The sequence below is a fragment of the Varanus komodoensis genome, unplaced genomic scaffold (genome assembly GCF_004798865.1).
Source record: "Varanus komodoensis strain SLA01 unplaced genomic scaffold, ASM479886v1 scaffold3, whole genome shotgun sequence".
NCBI lineage: Eukaryota > Metazoa > Chordata > Lepidosauria > Squamata > Varanidae > Varanus > Varanus komodoensis.
Genome location: NW_025335761.1, coordinates 56,748,176 through 56,768,658, shown reverse-complemented (window position 1 = coordinate 56,768,658; position 20,483 = coordinate 56,748,176). Strand labels below are relative to the sequence as shown.

The window sequence follows — 20,483 nt, the reverse complement described above, 5'->3', positions numbered from 1 at the left end:
GTGTGAGACCTTTTGAAAGCTCTAAAGATTCTTAGTGTGGGATTATATGCCTTTAAAGAGATTCTGTCTGACAAAAAAAAAGTGATCAAACTCATTTTAATTGTTTGATCCAAGTGAGCAGAAGATCTGTTAAGTACTTCTGTTCTGTAAGAGATCTCAGAGGGAGGGTTTGGTGGAGGAGTTTGCAAGGAGCTGCTGGCCACGTCTAGGACTTAAACGAAGTTAAGATGCCCTGAAGCTGTCACCAGGGTCAACCTGTAGACCGACAATGTCTCATTTGCAAGTGGGCTTCGTGGAACCCTGTGACCCACTAGTGTGCAATTGTGCACGTGTAACTCTGACAGACTTATTTATTTATGGACTTATTGTCTGCTACATCAGCCCAAAGACCCTCTGTCAGAGTGGCCCTCTTGTCCCAAACTTTGTGTTGCAAAAAGCAGACAAACAAAGCAAAGTCAGGCGCTCATTCACTATGACTTTGTCCTGTGTTTGGATCCTAAGTAATCTGATGTCTGGATCTTTCAATAAACCATTTCTGCACAAATGTGTCAAATATAAACCATCGACCAGGTCTGGGTTACTGTAAGATTGCTTTAAAGAGGGAGCTCCAAAGCTGACAGTCGGTCTCAGGTGCGCTTCTTGAATGCAGGGGCAAAAGGCTCATGCTGAGAATCAAAGGGAGGCATGACCATTTTCCCTGACTGACCTGCAGGCCATACTGTACTGGAAGTCCTGCACAGGGAATTCCTGGGTGAGAGGCCTGCGGGACAGAGCCTGGAAGGGGGAAGGAAGAGGGTGTGCTGATGGGCCCCTCCTCCAAAGGCAATGACTGGATTCTTTATGTACGCTCATTATGGTCACAGCAGTGGCAAATTCCAAGGAGAATGGAATTGGGATACAAAGGACAACCCAACCCCCCCCCCCGCCATTTTCCATTAGATGGAGCATTTCATTTGGCCCATATGGTGCCACTGAATGGTACATCTGTGCCTAAGGGGAGTAAGATTTTGCGTAAGGGTTGGTAGGCATCTATTTTAACTGGTACCAAGGAGCACCCAAGGGTGCACATGAATCCCAGGCAGAGTCTTTCCCAAACTGTGTCTGTCACCATGGGCGCTGTCTTGATCAGCAGGCTTTTCCCTTAGGTTCTTCTTCTGCCCACTTTATACATAGGCACCTCTTTGTGAACTAAATTGTACCACCTGCTGTACCTCAGATGGAGCATATGTGAAGTTCCTTCTGAAAATGAATTTTCTTCTTTGACTCTAGTTCTGTGGTCATAGCAGGCAAATAAAATCTGCGCTACCAGTTAAGATTTGGTTAAACTCAGGCAAACGTTTACCCACAGCGGCCCAGCATCCTGTAAAATCAGAAGCAGGAGAAGGAACTCATCTTGTTATTCTCTGTTAAAACAAAGGATCATTTGTTTCTATCAGAATCCTTATAACTCACCTATTCTCAGTGAAAGCATTGGCTATTTTCCTGCCTCAGGTCACATCTATGTGTTTATCCTTTCACAGAATCCTACACTTGGAAGGGGCCAGAGGGCCATCAGGTCCAACCCCTGCTCGGTGCAGGACTCCCAGGTAAAGCATCCCTCTTGGATGGCTGTCTAGCTGCACCTGGGATGCTTCCAGTGTGGGACAGCCCACAGCCTCCCTAGTCATTGGATCCACTGTCGTACTGTTCTGACAGTCAGGAAGTTCTTCTTGATGTCCAGCCAGAACCTGGCTTCCTGTAACTTGAGCCCATAATTCTCAGTGTCCTGCACTCTGGGACAACTGCGAAGAGATTCTGTCCTTCCTCTTTGTGGCAACTTTTCAGGTAATTGTAGCGTGCTATCACATCTCCCCTCAGTCTTCTCTCCCTGCGGCTAAACATGCCCAGTTCTTTCCATCCCTCCTCATGGGCTTTGCTGCCGGTCCCTGGATCATACCTGTTGCCCTCCCCTGAACTCTTTCCAGTTTGTCTGCACCTTTCTTCAACTGTGGTGCCCAGAACAGGACATAGGACTGCAGGTGAGGTCAACCAGTGCTGAGTGAAGGAGAGCTAGTACTTCCTGGGAAAGAGAAGTGCTACTTCTATTGATGCAGCCTAAAATAAAATACGATTTCCATCATATCAGTCTCCTCAGCAATACCCTTTGAAGTTGCCGTCCTCCAAGATCAGGCCCCAGAACATGAAAAGGCACCTGGAGGCTGGATGGATGCCTTTTGCATCCAGATAACCTTCGGTGCTCCCTGATGGCCACTTGGGGGCACCAAAGTGCTCCTTTCTTACCTCGCTTGCCAGTATCATGGCACGGCTCAGGCGGGCAAAGGGAGAATGATTGAAGCTGCACAACATGATTAACGTGCTCCAAATTTCTCTCAAATAGCACAACAATATTGCAAAACCTGTCCTATTTGTCAAGCTCACGATGTGAGAAAAGTAGACAAAAAAGGCAGCACATCCCCCTCTATGGGGACCTTTGCAAATGTTCTGGCTGACTTCATCTGAATGAAACGGTGCTGTTCTAGTGTGGAAGAGCCCACCACCTTCCTAGGTCAGGGGTCCTCAAACTTTTTCTAAAGGGGGGCAGTTGACAGGTGCCGGCAGTGGGCACGGGCCGCCAAGGTGGTGCTGGCGGGAGGCCGCGAGCTGGCGAGGGGGCGGGGGGCGCGCGCCTGTGCGCGCACACAAGGCAAAGCGGGGACAGGGGGGCGCGCAGGGCAAGGCGCCAGCTTGCAAGGAGATCGAGCCCAAAACAACCTCCTCGCGAGCAAGCCGCTGGCAGGCGTGCACGTGGCGCCAGATTGCTCGAAAGGAGATCATTTTCTCCAATCAAGTCCAAAAGGATCTCCCCGCGAGCAACCTGCGGCCGGGCATGCACAGCGAGGCGCTGGCTTGCTCACAAGGAGATCGTTTTCTCCGAGCTAGTCCAAAACGAACTCATGAGCAAGCTGCAGTCCCGCATGCACCTGCATGCGCACCCAGTGAGTGCAAAACCTGTGGGGCGGGCTGGTTCAACGGGCATGGCGGGCCGGATCTGGCTCATGGGCCTCAGTCTGAGGACCCATGCGCTAGGCCTTTGGTTCCACTGTTGCATTGCTCTAACAGGACACTCTTCCAGATGTTCAGCTGGAATCTGGCTGTCTGCAACTTGAGCCCCTTTGCAACGATCAAGCAGAGATCTTATCCTTCCTCTTGTCTTTGAAGTACTTGTAGCATGCAGTCATATCTCCCTTAAGTCTTCCCTTCCTGAGGCTGAACATGCCCAGTTCTGTCCACCTCTCCTCAGAGGGGAGTTTCCAGTCCTCAGATCGTCCTTGCTGCCCTCCTCTGAACCCCTTCCAGCTTATCTGCACCTTTCATCAACTGTGGTGCCCAGAAATGGACACAGTAGCCCAGATGTGGCCTAACCAGTGCTGAGTAAAGGGAAACAAGAATTTCACATGATTTGGAAATGATATTAATGCAGCCTCAAATAGCATGTCTTTTTTGCAGCTACATCACATTGTTGACTCATATTCAACTCCCGATCTACAACAATCCCAAGATTCTTCTTAGTTTGGATGGACTGAAGCCCACCCTTGCCAACACGATCAAAAAAGAAGCCAAGAACCCATCAGGTCCACCCACCTGCACAATGCAGGACTCCAGGTTAAACCCTCTTAGCTCTCTGTCCAGCCGCATCTTGAATGTTTCTAGTATGCACAGGTACCCAGGTGTTCCTAACCTTATTCTGAAACTGAGTCTCAGTCAGAACACATGTGCTGGTGCCAACTTGTTGTGGTGTATGGTGAGCTTGCCCACTATCTCCTGTGTGTAGGACGGACTACAATTTGCACACATTTCATTTAACTACTAATGAAATTTGCACAATTAGGACCCAAAACCATGCAGGTGTGACTTGTGATTTGTGTAGAATCAAGTCAACTTGCACAAACTATCATTTTAAAAAAAATCAGTGCATTCTAAACATGTCATTTTAGAGCCACGTGGTTTTCAGGCATTTATTTGTACAACTTTCAATAAAATGTTTGCAGGTAGAGATGGAAGTCTTCAACCTGTGCCCCCACCCCACCGCCAAATTTAGCATCTTTTGATAATTGGATTGGAAAACAGTTGAAAAGAAAGACACTTTGGAGGATGACAATGTGTAGAGTTGTGTTGTGTACAGTACACACACACTTATTTATTTATTTTTATTTATTAGAACATTTCTATGCCGCCCCTTGCCGAAGCCTCGGGGCGGCTTACAACACAATGAAATACAATACAATACAAAAATAACAATATAAAATTAAAATTAACAATATAAAATAAATAAAAAATATAAAAGATATAAAAGAAGTTATAAAAGAAAACTTCCATGCATTTCATGTGTGCCTGAGTTCGGCTCTGAGTTCACTCTGTTCTGTTTCTACATTACTTTGCAATGTTTAAAAAGTCACAGGAAGAATTGTACGTGTTTTCATTTGCATTTCTCAAAATGAAGTCCTTCAACAAGCACTTTCCTCTCACCTGCACATTTTTAAATTTGTGAACTGCATAGCAACATTTGCAGAAGTGCTAACATCTCCTTATTTGTGCATTCTGATGTGTGCATTAGTTCAGGGAATCTGAATTTGGTAAGTTTGCATTAAAATACAAACCCAACTAATTTTTCACCTATCCCTTAAAAAAGAAAGAAGGGATAGTCACTGCTAAAGATAATGGTTGTTAGTTTACAGGTGTGTCGAAATGAATACATTTGTCTTTCCCTCCTCTTCCCCAGTCTAGTGTAAGCACTCACCCCTTCTAAAAATTTGAGAAAGTTTCAAAAAGTGAATTGCAATGTAGCACAAGTGCGGTTATTTTGGTCATCTGACAGAAAAATGTCACACACTCTTCTGTGTAAGCCTTTATATATACATAATGGGAAGCTATGTATCCTGGCCTTTGCCTGGTGCGAGGAACTAATATAAATACATGATTATAATAAAGCGCACACAGTTTATTTAAATGTGGGTTCTGATGCTTAGGAATGGATTATATGGCTGTCTAATTTAACTGCTTCCATAACAGATGAAGAAGGAGATTTACAATGGCTGGAGAAACTTAGTACCTAAAGCTGTAGGAAGTAATTATATCTCCATAGTTAGCAGTCATGAATTCCATAGAATAGTAAGGAATTGTGTGAAGAAATATTTTCCTCTTTCTTTGCCCTGAACCCACTGCCAGTCAGCTTTATTTAACTGTATCCCATCCTGATCTTATACAATTTACAGTAAATGTTTTTGAACCTAGTTATTATTGCTGAAGTAATAAGGTATCACTTTCAAGAATGTGTTTATAGTTTTTGGAGGGTTTCAAACAGAGCAGAGTTCACCACATCGAATTTTAACAACCTTTTATTTTCTCTTAATTTGTGTGTTGGATTGCAAGAAAATCAGGAGAGAACAGGCAGCAAAGGCAGAAATGAAGAAGAAATTGCTTGAAAAAGAAAGAGCTGCCATGTAAAACGAATTGCTACACCTCTTGGTCTATTAGTTTGGAGTTTTTATGAACTCAGCTCCTCATTAAATTTCAGTAATTATTAACATTGGCTTTGTGCTACAAGGTTTCATGTAGAAACCTTGTTAATTTTAACAGTGAATATAGTTACACACCAGGTGTTCCACCTTCTTAAGAGTGATTACTTGACAATCCATCCTTCAATTTTTTCTTTAGCGACTTTGTCATATTGACTGTATTAAAATACACTTTCCTATGAGTCCCAAGTATATGCTTTTGAAAATCGTGCCAGAGACCCTTTTAAAAAACACATCAGGGTTATTTAAGTATACGACAATGGCAGCAAGAACCACAATAGTTTCAAAATGGAAATCACCAGAGCCCCCAACAATTGCAGAATGGAGAAATAGATTAGCAGAATATGCTGTGATGTCACGTTAACTATGTAAACAGAAGACTGTTAGAATTTAATGATAAATGGAAATTTTATTATGCTCAGTATGACTAATGGAAGTTGAGGGGAGTCTGGAAAACAAAAAGGAAAGCAATAGAACTTGGACTGATTAGAAGGTCTGTTGTTGCACAGATTAATGATTTCTTTTCTGTAAACTCTCATAGAGCATGGAAAGACAGGAAGAGAGTTAGTTCTTGGGTATTGAATGTATAGGCTGTATTTGTTTAAAGTTCCCTTGGCAACTTAGCTTACCTTTAGTTTGTTCTGTTTATATTTGTTCTTTTTTCTGTTCTACATTTTCTTTTATGTACCTGTATATGTTAAGAAAATAAAAAATAATAAAAAATATTGACTGCAAGTATTAGCTTCTTTGGGCAGTAGGGTCAAACTTCTGGCGGAAAAGAGTTCTCCAGAGTCCCATTGGTGCATGGAAGCCGAGCATGCAGCTTTTTAGTTCACTCCCATTACGCCTCAACTTACACAGGAGCTCTGGAAGAGAATCTCCACATGGCAAGAAGGCTGTGGCTGCTGGGAGCAGTTCTGACCATTGCTTTCGGCCTCCTCTCAGGATTGCAATGCTCCAGGGACCTCGTGTCCTTGTTGTTCTCTTGCGGTAACAGGGCTTTTCTACACGAGGCGTTTTAACCCAGCACCTTAGCAAGGCTGCTTCTTCCGATTCCTTTGCAAGAGAAGCAGCAGGTCCTTTAGGAGACGTTTTCTCTAGGGGTTTGCATCTTCTGCCTCCTGTATGTTTCTGTGTGCTCTATTACACAGCCACAAAGTGGTGCTGTGGTACAGAGCAGCATTGTCAATAAACACAAGAGACTCTTGGTAATGACACGTTGTGGCATTTGGGATAATAGCGTATTCCCCCAGCTTCAAACACCACCACAGAAATGGGTGGAAAACACAAGAGAGGCCCTGGAGGAGGGGAAACCCAACTAAGGGACACGGCGCTTTCCATGAGCGAGGGACCGGGACGACTTCTTTTATATTTTTTATTTATTTTATATTGTTAATTTTAATTTTATATAGTTATTTTTGTATTTTATTGTATTTTATTGTGTTGTAAGCTGCCCCGAGGCTTCGGCAAGGGGCGGCATAGAAATGTTTTAATAAATAAATAAATAAATAAAAGGAGGGCCTTCTCTGTGGTGGCGCCCTGACTATGGAATGCGCTCCCCAGAGAGGTCCACCTGGCACCGTCATTATATGTTTTTCAGCGCCAGGTCAAGACCTTTTTATTTAATCAATATTTTAATATGTTTTAATTTTTAATTAAATATGAATTTTATTGTTGCATTTTATTAATTTGCAACCAGTGTGGATGGTCAATTTATCTATGTTGTAAGCCATCCAGAGACACAAGTAATTGGACGGCATACAAATTTTATAAATAAATAAATAAATAAAATACATGGCTTGTGTAGAGAAGCCTATTAAGCTGAAAGGTGTATGTGACTGAGCGGGCTGGAAGTGTTGAGAAGAGGCTGTCCTTGGACTGATGTAGCTTCTGTTAAAATGCATACGGCTGCCATCACCTGGCGGCTTCTTGCCACCTGGTTGCTTCTCTAGGGCTTCCTTGTGAATTCGATTCATAGGTAACATACTTGCTTTATTATACAGGTTCAAAGTTTGTAGGTTCTAGGGGTTTAATGGGACTTTCTTCCAAGGAAACACACCTAGACTCCGGCTCTTCAGCGTTCTCATTCTGTTTTCTTTCCAAGATGAAGTTGTACTGATATAATATCACAAGATACAACTATGAGATGTTTATACTTGATTATTTTTTTCCTCCCAAAGTTTGAAAAGGAGTTGCAAGACAGGATATGCCTCATTGAATAAAGGCTTTCAGCAATGAAAAGCTGGTTAATTCTACATAATACTATAAAAAACCTTTCCTACAAAATCGGTAGGTGTAAGCGTGAACCTGTTCCTTAAACATAAATATTTATATGGTAAACAAGCAGTTAGTGCATCAAGGTTGACATTTTCCAAGGTTTTTTTTTAACCTTGTTCTTCATTTTTTATTTATAGATGGAAATAATGTCCCATTTCCAATCAGTTATTTTCCCAGCTAATTTAAGTGGGAAGAGCTAATCTTTTACAGAAGGATTATGAAGGTGGGTACTTGATTATGCGTCTGTGCCTTACCAGTTAATTTTTTCAATTATCTGCATCTTTTTTCATTTTAACAAGAACAAAATCTTTAATGTATGATTGCCCAAGTAATGAGTAAAAGAAATGGCATTATGAGCAAGTATACAACAGCAACCTAGTTTGTTCTGGACATTTGGCTGTAAATTTTACTGATATAATATCACATATTATCCAAGAGGATAATATGTGATATTATATCAGTACAATTATATCAGTCGTATTAATTATCCAAGAGGGAGAAAGATACTCAAACTGATGAAAAGCTGGGTATCAATACAGAATCTTCACTCATCATTGTGACTTGAATTGCACAGGATTTAAACTGGTGCAAGACTTGCAAAATTTAGTAGGGCCAAATGTCCAGTCCTTCTTTTGGTAAAATTTCAATTGGTCTACAAAGATTATTTGACCCTTTAAATTATACACTGAAAACAGAAGGACGTCAATGTGATTCTAAAAAGGCGAATATCTTGGCAACCAACTTAATGTTAGAGTTAGTAGTTCAGTCCAAGAGAAGTCTGTTTTCTCATTACTGTTTTCCCAGATAAGGTCATAAGGATATTTCTTTCCAAGGCCATGATGACCTAAGGTGGAATGCTAGATGCACGGCCTGTGGGGAATTGCGGCTGTGCCATATTGGTAAACTGGACCACTTAAAAGAGCTAAAATTAGTTGAAAACCAGGTATATGTTATCACAAGAAAATGCGTTATTCTTCCTGTTTTCTTCTTGTAGGTTTCCCATCTCCTACCCTATACAGGTTTCAATAAGACCTTTTACTTAGCTTTTAAATTTAGTAATGGCTTAAAAGTGCAGTCCTAAAATCATTTGTTTCAGAATATACTTTTCCACTTCTTTGCACAATCTTTGTTTTCAAAAGCAAGTGCTAATTGAGTGCTGAATGTTACAAATGGGATTCAAAATGTTTAAACTACGTTGCATGAACTAATGCCGTGTGTTTATTAAATTGTTCTTTGTTAGTCTCTTTGTAATGGTAAACACATGTTTCAACTTTTGCCCTAAATCAAAAGAATTAATTATTTTACCACCATGCAATAGTCACCATCAACAGTATTTCAACCATGATTTCTGAGGTAATATTGTTGGTCTTGCAAATAAGAAAAGCAGGACAAGATGTTCTAAGAATGCATGTTTAGACAAAAAAAGTGCCTCCAACTCCGTGCTTGCCACCACACTAAATATGGATTGGATTCACCTTTATTGAGTTCTCCTTAAGGAACTGGGAGAAGAAGAAAAAAAACAGAACCAACCCATTGTGGTTGCCTGGGAAAACACAATGTATGAGAACCAGCCAACTCTAACAGACAGAGTTCAGGTTTGTATGATCCCTGTGGTTCACCATGGCTTCAGGTCAAAGTAGGTTGTGACACACGCAGGCCAGCATTTTGAATATGCAAGCAGCAACAACCTGTTTAGCTCTTGCATAACCCAAGATGTCTAGGTTAGCTTGATGACATGCCAAGACCTGGTACCCACCTGCTGCAGCTTGCATGTTCAATTGACACTACAATTGTCAATTTCATCTCACTTTTGTAGAAGGACTTCCTGCAGGGGTGAAAAAAAGCAGAGTTGTCAATGTCATGGCTTTAAAATAGAAAGCAGTGTGTGCACATCAATGCTACATTCAAAACAGGAACCTGGGAACTGATTGGCTTTCTCCCCTGGAGCCACCATATCGCAAGTGAGGCCTTCTGACCAGGCCACCTGGCCTTGCTTCCACCATTCACACCTGAAAGGCCCAGTGACAAAAAGGCCTATAAACAATGACAGGGAAACAAGTTCAAAGCCAAGAATGGTACCTATGAAAAGCAGCAACCTTGGGGAGTATCCTGTGGATTCTGGTTGCTTTCTCTGCATGTTAATGTGCTGTGCTACATGAAAGGGGTTTATTTATTCATTTAAAACTTTTCTATACCATCCCATACTTAGACGTCTCGGGATGGTTTACTACAGGGTTGGAGTAGGTCACAACATCTCTGCTGTCTTTGCGCTATTTCAGATGAATCTCACGAATGACGCCTAAAATGACTTCAGCCCATGTGACTGAGAACCCAAAGCAAATTTGCACAAAGAGGTTCCCTTTTCCTCAGGCCAAGGTCCAGCCTTAGCCACACCTCAGTGAATGTCTTGGCACATGCCTCAGGGAACAGTTGTCTTCCCCTTCCCACTATACGCCTGCTACTTGAATAACATTTTGTAACATTCAAAGTCCTTGCCATGTGTGATCTTTCTGTATCTCTCACAGCATCCCTGACTAAGGCAATTGGTGCTTACTCCATATTGGGGCTGAGAGACAATATGTGCCTAGGGCAGTCTCTGCCACCTGCTACCTTCCAGGTGCATTGGATGGCAATTCCCATTGTTCATGGCCAAAATGGTGTTGGCTGTACCCACTGAGAGATGAGTTGCTTTGGGAAACACCTGGAGGGAGCCATGTTGCCAAGTAAGCCCAACTAGTAAGACCTCGGCAGTTATAGACAGCCTATAAATACGTGTATAAATAAATAAAGTCTGGTCTAAGGGCAGCAGTCCTTCACCCTGGAAGTAAGCGCCACTGGAAAAGGTGGGGCTAGCATTCAGGAAGTCTTGCTGACACAATGGGGTGAGTCTGGAGGTCCTGTTGGAACCCCGCATTGTTGCAAAGTGGGTGATCCTGTCTGTCAGACCGCAGCCATGCTAACCAACCATGGTTTGCTGACCACGCGCATCCCACAAAGAGAATGTTCTGGTTTCCGAGTGCATTGCATGCTACAAGGAAAACCTGAAACATCTGGACTTCCTTACACTCGTTTCCTGGCTGTGTGAGAGAAGCGAGCGAGCAAGATGCTCCTGGACCCTGAATCAAGGAGGTTTCCACTTTACCTTAGGTAGGTAGAGTGAACGTGTGTGCTTTCGAAAGAGTTTTCTTTTAATATTTATGAGCCTATGGCAGAACCGCCACAGCGCCTGTTCTCTCTCTGCAAGGGAGCAGGTCCGCCCTGGAACCGCCCCACGGAGCCACCGCCGCGCAACAAGCCCCGCCCCGCTGCTGGCCACGCCCCCCACGCCGCTCAAACCGCGCGAGGCCTCTACGCCCCTCTTCCAGCCCCCGCCTGACGTCACGGCGCTGGCCGCACCGATTGGTCCGGGGCTCCCTTAAAAGGCGAAGCGCGGGCTAGTGAATACACAGACGGTCGTGCGGGGGTGGGTTGGAGCTGGCAAGCGGCGGCTCGGTCGATCAGGCACGCGCCTTCATCCGCGATGTCGGGCACCCGATCGGCGACAGCGGCGGCCGCGGCTGCAGCCGCGGCGGCGTCCAACGACCGCGCCCCTCACCCGGCGGCTGCAGCGGGCGGCGGCCTGAAGCGGCTGCGGAGCGAGCCGGGCGGCAACCGGGTGACGGTGGTACTGGGCGCGCAATGGGGGGACGAAGGCAAAGGCAAGGTGGTGGATCTCCTAGCCACCGAGGCCGACGTCGTCTGCAGGTGCCAGGTGGGTGGCGGCCGTGGCCGTGCCAGCAGCAGCAGCTCCTCTCCCGGGCTGTTCTCGGGTTGCCATCTTACCCACCGGCACCTGCTGCTGTGCCTTGAAGAGCGTCGTCTCGACCTGCAGCTGAGCTTTGCGCAGCTGGGAGAAGCGAATGTCTGTACGTTGCTGTGGTTGAAGGGGCATGAAGTGCGCAGCTATGGGGGACTGACAAAAAGATAGCAGCTGTATTAGCAAGTCCTTTCCTCTAACTCAGGGGTGGGGGAGGCCTGCTGTTAGGCTGCTCTCCTGCAACCTCTTATTGACCTTTTGTTGTCTGTGGTGATGGGATTTGGAGTCCAACATCACCTGCAGATCTAAAGATCCCCGCTCTTGTTCTTTTTCATGTTTTTTTTCCCTCCGACAGACTAATTTGGTCCTTCAGTTCCTTTGAAGCATTTTCTGACTTCTCTTTCCCACCCCCATCAAGTCTCACTGAGGGCTAGGAGGTTCCCAGGCCTGGGCCTTGTGATCTATCAGTTTTCCACCTCAGTTATCTTCTTGAGTGACCTCTTTTCCTTTTGTTACTTATTTGGTTTCCTTTTTCAGCATTCCTACCCGCCCCCGCTGCTTGCTGTCATCTTTTAGTGGTTTAACCTTTCTATTGGTCACATTTCTATCCTGTCCTTCCAAGGAGGACTTAATGTCATATGGTTCCCACCTGGTTTTATCCTCAGAACAGCCTTGTGGGGTAGGCTAGGTCAAGAGCCTGTGACTAGCCCATGGCCTCGTAGGGATGGTTTGAACTCTTTTCTCTAATCACTCACCATTGTGGTATTTCACATCTTTTCCTGTCTGTCTTTCCACCCCACCTTGTCATCTTCGGTTTCTTCTCCCCCTGCCCCTTATTTTGCCACTTTCCCCATCCTTGCCTTGAGTGATGGCTGCAGCAGAGTAGAGAGCGGGGCCCTTTAAGAGTGGTTGCAGACTGAATGCCTCCTGGGTAGAAAAAAACCAGGTCTGGACCTATATATAGAAATAGCTGACCCTTGGCGATAAATGACATAAGATCCCTGAGGTCCAGACAAGCATGGTGTGTGTCTGGACAGTGGTGCATCTGCAGGGGGCAGGCGCTTGCAGAGCAGGTGTCGGGTGATGGCCGCCTGCAAGAGAAGGTTGCTGAAGGTGACCAGGGAAGCACAGCGGAGTTTCTCGTGGCCTGGCTTTGCCTTGCCAGAAAGGCTCGTGCTTTCTTAGAGGTGGGCATGTTGGCTGGCTTAGCTGGCTGCTTCCTCCACACACACAGCAGCGTGGGAGGTTCCAACCGAGCCAATGTCATATTAATGGCTGTGTCAGGCCCCCAGCCCTGGGGAGACCTTGCCTCGCCCACTCCCTACCCACAGGGTTGTTGTGAGGGTAAAATCCTCTGTTTTGAGCCACCTCAGGGAAGGGGGAGGTAAAAATGCACAGACTGGGATAAAAACAATGCAGGAGAGAAGGGAATGGAGTTCTCCTTCCTCTGTGCATTCCGTTGCTGAAGATCCTTTGTGCTGGACCGAAAGCTCCATAGCAACAGAATACAGGGAGGCGATGATGCTGTTGAAAAGAGGCGCATGCAGCCCCCTTCGCCCATGATCTAGGTCCTTGCCCCTATGACCTGGCTTAATATATGAGTACAGCAGACCAGTCAATGGAGATGCCTGTCCCTATTTCTCGTTTAGTTTGTTTCCCGTTCTGGTTATGGCAATTCTAGGTACTTGATATAGTAAAGTTACTTTTCTATTTAAAAAAGATCCAAAGTAATTCTTCTGTGCTTCTCCTAAGAAGGACGGCATCGGCCATCTAGTTCAGTCCTTTACATTGAAGCATAGCCTACAGCATATTTATAGCATATGTGTGTAAGCCTTCCTACATGCTGATTGACTGTAAACCAAACAAGATATGCGAGATGTGTGTTTGCCTTGTAAGTATCTGTAGAAAATAAAGGACAGTATGTAAGGAGGGGATGTTATTCCATTCACCTTCTGCTGCAAGTGAAATTGCCACAAAATCTCCTATTTGATGCTGGAGAAAAGCTGCCAGTTCTTGGGGGGTTGGGCAGGAATGTTGGATCATGATGAAGGATTCCTCCTCTCCCCATTCTGGCCCTGCTCTCTCTCCACTGCCCCCCTCTGGCTGGTTTTTAAAAAGTCGAATAGACTAGATCTGTCATTTTGTAAAACGTAAAAGCTTTAATGTGGTGTGCTGGTTTGAATGTTGGACTCGGGACCTGGGCGATCTGGCTTCTTGTCCACATTTGTCCATGAAGCTCAGTGGCTGTAGCTCAGTGAAGCTTAATGGGGAGCCAATGTGGTGTAGTGTTTAGGCTGCAGAACTGGGACTTAGGAGATCTGGGTACTAGTCCCTACTCAGCCATGAATAATTTGGGCCAGTCAGACTCTCGGTCCTACCAACCTCACAGGGTGGGTGTTGTGAGGATAAAATGGAGCTATGGAAGCTACCTTTGGTTCCTGACAAGAGGAAAAAAGGCAAAATATAAATCAATGTAATAATAAAAGTAACATTGCAATTCAGAAGCAGTTTTGCATCAGACCAACAAATATTCAAAACTTTCTATGAGAGCAACTGTCTCCTTTTCAGAGAGGCCACCCAATGGATTAGCTTTTTTAAAAAGTTTCTCTCCTGAGATATTTCTATGTCATCAGTGATTTGATTTCCATCTGGGAATTCTTTTTAACCCACTAATCCTGGAATGTTTTAATGATCTGGGGGTGTTTACTGTCAGTAAACTAATACTTGGACGAGTATGTATGTGTTAAAATGCTTCTGAATTTGTTTAAAACTTTTCCATTGCAAAGACCTGTGTAGGGTACTTCCTGAGCGTCAGTTATAATGCTTTCTTTTTATTTGACAAATAATGTTAAGGCTGTAATCCTGGCATTCAGATTTACCTGGTTGCAAGTACCATGGAAGTCAGTATCAGTTTACAGGATGTTAAGATCTATTCCAGAACGAGCTGAAACATGTTCCAGGGCAATTTCCTAAAACTGAGGGGACAGGTAGAAGGGAAGAACCAAATGAGCTGCTTCAAGATGCTTGGGATGTTGTTTGAAGCTACAATAAGAAGCTCCAATAGATTCCATAGCACAGATAAAGATTCAAACTACTCCTAAGAGGAAGGCAGGTGGTAAAGTTAAGAAAGCTATAAATGGTGAGACTTCCTTTTAGGAAGTGGAAATCTTCTCCAAAGAAGAATAAGAAAGAATGCAGTCTCTGAATCTAATGAATACAGGTTGACAACAACTCAAGTGAACCATGGTTTTGGCAGTATTTTCTTTAACTCATTTTAAGTTTTAAAAAGATAAAAGGTACACATTGAATAAAATACAAATAAAAACATTAAAAGTCCTTGTGTTTTCTAGCCAGCACTGAGAAACCAGCTGCATCTTTTGAGGTGGTCTTGCTTGGGGATGTTGAGCAAATACACCAGAACCATGCTTGGGAGGGGTGTGTGTGTGTGTGTGTTTTATAACTGGAGAACAAATTCCACAGAGCTATGCATGCTTACACAGAAAAAGGTCTTTCTGTCTAAACTTGCATAGGATATGTGAGATACTTCAAGGGAAGTGGTACGGTTAACTGGCATTCATTAAAAGGCCCTGAGCGACATCCATCCAAGGGTTAAAAGTATGATGGGAGCTGCCTTCCAGAACAACTCAAAAATCACCAAGTTGTCACTAAGATGAAGCTACAGGGTTGGATCAGACACTGGCAGTCTGCTGGTAGAACAGAAACCATTGGATTTCTCCTTTTCTCACCACTTTCCACAGTCTGCTCTGATGGACTGGGGGACAGAGCGGATATGGGCTGTGGTGCATGGTGGTGGACAGCAAGGGGAAGGCGGCCTGTGGCTCAAGCAGAAGATTGTTCAAGCAGTATAGATAACATGAGACGTTTGGAAGGTAGTCAACATAATGCCATTTTACAAAATGTCAGGATTGAGGGTGGAAACAGATTTCTGGCTTTTGAGCACCATGTGGTTTTTCTGTGCAAATGAAAACTGACCAGCATTGATTATGAGGTTGTTATATGTGCATTCTAAATGTTTCAAATAACCCTGGAAAACATTTAAGAAGAACACTGGAAAGTATGTGGTCCTTCAACACAAGTTAAATAAAACGTAGAATTCCTAGGTATTTGTAAGTGTGCCATCTATTTTGCCTGTCACTGGTGTTCTTCAGGCACGAAGACATTTCAGTGCTTCAGGGATGGAAAGCCATGATGGAATCAACCATGGTAGGGAAAGTCCAGTAATAAGTTGAGGCCACAATCCTGTGTACCTGAGAATGTCCCACCAAGCATAATGGAAATTCATTTTGATTTGATTAAAGCATGATTTTTCTGTAATAACTGACCCTTTATTGAGAGCCCTTTGAAGATGGTCCAAATCTGGTACCTTTGAGCTGGTTGTGTAGTTTATACAAGGTGAGGCAGAGTAACATTAGCATCTATATTTAAAAAATTTACATTTCTTCAAGAAGGTTTCAGTCTTTTAACTATGTGGAAAGCAGTGTATGGAAAACAAAATGAGTAGGCGGCATGATGTAGGTGTACATTTATGGAATTAAGCATTTATATTTTTATTTGTCATACTTTGAAACCAACAGCCAGTGTTTTCCTGGTGTGTGCAGCACACTAAACACATACAAATATTAAAACAACACCACAGAATAAAACCAACCTCAAAAAATAACATAACTACATGAAGCTAAATGCAAAGCAGCAGAAGAATAGAGTATTAAAACATTTTTAAATGCCTGGAAGAATAAAAAGGTACAGGAAAGATCAGAGTGTAGGTGCCCCACAAGGTTTGCCAGGGTGAGCATTCCATAGGTAGGATGCCGTCACTAAAAAGGCCCTCTCTTGTAGCCACACCTGTTGGTGGGGGCCCCTTGAGAAGGCCTTAGACTGTGATTGTAATATCTTTGTAGGTAAATATTGGAAGAGATGTTTCTTGTTTCAGTCTATTTTCTTTATATAATTATGGGCCCTTTACTAAAGCAGGAACGTTGAAAAGGCTTGCAGAGTGTGAATACATTTTAAAGGTAACTTTATGTATTTATTATTCTTCCACCCCTGCACTTTTTCTTCACAACAGTGGTGACTAAGCCCATGGCTACCAGGTGAGTCTCAAAGCTGAGTGAAGATTTCGATCTGGGTGTTCACCGTCTGAGGATGCCACCCTGAACCATTGCAGTATGGTTGCTATAAATTAGCATAGCAAAGATTATGACTGAAGTAAGGGTATAAAATAAAACTAGCCAGGTTTTTTAATGGCTAGAGGACTGTAAAACTTGCCACGGAAACCATTCCGAAGAGTGTTCCTTTTGTGTAAGCTTTTCAAAGCTGTTAAAAAGTTTGCAAGCATCTGTGTAGCATTTACTTGTATCAGGGGCTGCATTATTATTACATTCATGTTCTTGCAAGGAATCCCAAGTGGCCTACGGGATTCTCCTACTGGCCACTTTATCCTCAGAACCACCACCACTACCCAGTGAGAGAGGTTAGTCTGAGTCTGTGACTGGCCCAAATTCGCCCTGAGAGCTTCATGCTTCAGAACCTGGATCTCCTGCGCCCAGGCCAACAGCAACAAGTCCACCACACTAGCTGTCAGCATGTTTAAGTGCTTCAGTTTCTGGGAAATGTGGCTGGGAGGAGGCGGATGTGCTCTTGTCTTGCTCCTGGGTTTCCGTTGGGCAGCTGGTTGGTCACTGTGCACTCAGAATGCCGGCCTAGATGGTCTGATCCACCTTTGATCTTCCTCTGTTCTTGTGCCCCTGAAGAATGGCCCTCACTTTTGGGAGGCCCTGCATCTGTGGAGGATTTAAATCTACATGGTGACATTGCTATTTTAAACTTGGGCTTCTCCTTTGGGTACTGATAAAATCTTTCCAGGATCACCAGCATTATATGAGAAGGTCAAGTTTAAAGTTACCAAAGCTCTGTAAGAAAAACAAGGCAGGCTTTGGATGCCCTTCATGGGAAACCAACTTTATTATCCTGAGGAAACAATCGGAGAAACGCACACTGAAAATGAAGTTCACATGAGCAGTGCTTTATCCTGCTTGTTTGCTTTTCTGATAACTTGCAGGCAAGGGACTGGCTAAGATCATTTCCTCGTGTAAGAACTTCCTTGCTGTAAGGTGGCGAAAGAACACGGGGGCATTTTTCCAGGGCCTTTTAATCCAAGCTGCTACGCTGCTCATGGCAATGTGTGTGAGAGAAAGTGGATAAGAGCTATTGAAATCGAGTATGTGTTCTGCGTGGTGTAACCTTTTCATCTGATTTGCAGATATAACAACCACAAAGGACATGATTTATGTAATCTCTAACAGTGAACCGAGTCTTGGACTAGATTTTCTTCTGTTTATTTTTTTTTTAAACTAGTATCCAGTTACAACTAGCATCAAAACCAGGCTGTCCTTCACTTCTGTAATAATTTAGATTTGGCATTTTTGTTTGTGCTGATTCCTAGCTCAAGAAAGGACTAAACTTCCTTGGGGTATGAAGCAGGTGCTGTACAGTTCAGTAAAGAAGTCTTGTTTTAGGAATATTTTCATCCTTTTTTCTCCTCTTAAAAGGACAGACTTATTCAGACATCCCCTTGATTGGCTGTACGCACATACAAGTGCTGTTCATTTAAAACATAAAAGAGACCTTGAATGTGTAAAGTGTGTCTAAAGAGGAATTATTGTAAGAAAAGAGTAAAAGAAAAACTGCAATTCTTGTTTCATTGTGGTTATTGTTACTGAGCCAGAGAGATTCAGCAACAACAGTAGGAAGCATTTGTTCTTTATATTCTACCTATTCATTTGAAGAAAAAAAGTTAGTTTCAGTAAATGCAATTCTGTTGATGTCAAAAGGCAAAACTTCCATGAATTCTGATTGCTAGATACTAGTTTTAGGGCAGTCAATGAGGAGGGATTTCCAGGGATTGAATTTACCGGTTAATAATTGCTTAAGATTTATTGATTCCAAGTAAAGGTCAAATCAGTCTAGCAATAAAATAGCAGTGTTCCGGAAAGACTGCACCCAACGGTTGCTAAGGGACAGATGCAGAAAAAATGGAACTGAGGAAGGGACTGGCAGTCTAGAAGAGGCCCCCAAATCTCCTTAAGGCTGTTTCCTCATAGAATAATGTTTCTGTACTTCTGTGTAAGAGCTGCCTATTAAAAAGAGGGAATTGCCACACTCCCACTTCATATCCTCACCTTGTAAACCAGGTGCCTGTCAAGGTGGTGTCCTCTTGGTGGTGTCTTCTTGATTAGAGAATGATCTCCCCAGACAGATCCACTGAGTGCTTGCTTTGTCACGGACTGTTCTGTTCCCACTATTTTACTCTTGATTTTAGCCCTGCTGATTGTTTTAATCTGGCGTTTATGATCTTGGTGCTTTTTTCTGTTTATTTTTGTCCTGATTTAGTATACTTGTATTGTGTATGGGTTTTGGAGGAAAGTTTTCCTTCTATATAACTGACCAAATTCCAATCATCAAGGGCTATAGAAATTTCTGTAATAATGGAAATTACTACTTATTTTTAACTCCATCTTATAACAAGGATAACTGTGATTGTAGAATTTGATTTTTGAATGGATGAGAGATCATACCCTTCTAATATGGATTCAAATAAAACTAATAAAGAAATAATAGGGAAATCTATAGGAAATCACAGTAATTTAAGTATTTTCTAAACGACTTTAGGAGAAGGTTTGTAAGCACAAGTTGTTTGCAACAGTAACAACCAGGGTCACTGTTGTAGTGGTTCTCCTGCATTAGCAATGGGTTGGTCAAAAAAGACCTTCAAGGTAACCTTCCAAATTTTGATTCTTGGTTCTCTTTGTTTTATGTAAGCTCCTTTGGGATATATTGGAATGACTAAAATAGAATTTATAAGGATACTTAAGCAGACAGTGAAAGCAACACAATAAGCCGGCACGTTTAGAGTGGTCAGGATCTTGGACTGGAGTTTGGGAGACCTGGATTTGAGCCCCCACTTGGCCTTGAAGTCCACTGGGGTGACTTTGGACCAGTCACTAACTAAACTTAAACTACTTCACAGGGTTTTTGTGAGGAGAAAATGGAGAGATTATGTAAGCTGCCTCCTTTGGTTCTTTGCAGGAAAAAAGGTGGGATATAAACAAAATAATGAAGTATCAATTGAAATATGCCGCTGAGGTATGCTGAATTCAGTGGAATGAATCCAGACAAAGGCCAAAATCCTACATCCACTTACTTAGGAGTAAATTTTATTGAACTCATTGGCGGTTGTTTCTGAGTAGTCTTGAATAGGATTGCTTTGTAAGGTAGTCATACGTTACTTCCATTGAACTTAATTGGGCTCCAGCTAGTCATGACTAACTTGTCCCATTGAATTCAACAACTTAGTCTGGATGCATGCATAGACATTGATCTAGATACGTTTAAAATGTTTCTAGATTGTATGTATGTACACAATGATGACATTGTTAAAAGTTGGGCACAGCATTTCAGACCAGAAGAGATAAAGAAAGCTGAGAAGTTTTAACAGTAGTTAAAATGTTTTAACTCTTTTTTTTTTTTTTTTGACAGGGTGGAAACAATGCAGGTCACACAGTGGTTGTTGATGGGAAAGAATATGATTTTCACCTCTTTCCTAGTGGTATAATTAATCCCAAGGCAATTTCTCTTATTGGTAAGTATAAATGTTCAGTTTAGAGACTTAAGCCCTACCCAAGTTGGAAAATTCAGTTGTAAATGGATTCTTCACCAGTAGAGTAGTGATGTTTATAACTGCTTTTGAAACTTGAATCAGATTATGTTTAACTATTAAGACAAGATTAAAATGCTCAGCTTCTTTTCTTTGTAGGTGTAAATGTGTCGTCTTAACT

General features: G+C 43.0%; 1 protein-coding gene across 2 annotated transcripts in view; it reads left to right on the top strand.

The window, feature by feature from the left end:
* The first annotated feature begins 11,273 nt into the window (after window positions 1-11,273).
* Window positions 11,274-20,483, top strand: part of ADSS1 (adenylosuccinate synthase 1) — a 30,949-nt gene continuing 21,739 nt past the window's right edge. The window contains exons 1-2 of one of the 2 annotated variants that reach the window (XM_044436000.1): window positions 11,274-11,583; window positions 20,185-20,287. In XM_044436000.1, coding sequence (XP_044291935.1) covers window positions 11,353-11,583; window positions 20,185-20,287 — 334 coding nt within the window. In that variant the 5' untranslated portion in view covers window positions 11,274-11,352. Of the gene's footprint in view, window positions 11,584-11,714; window positions 11,738-20,184; window positions 20,288-20,483 lie in introns of those variants that run through there. The other variant, XM_044436003.1, reaches the window with a different exon arrangement.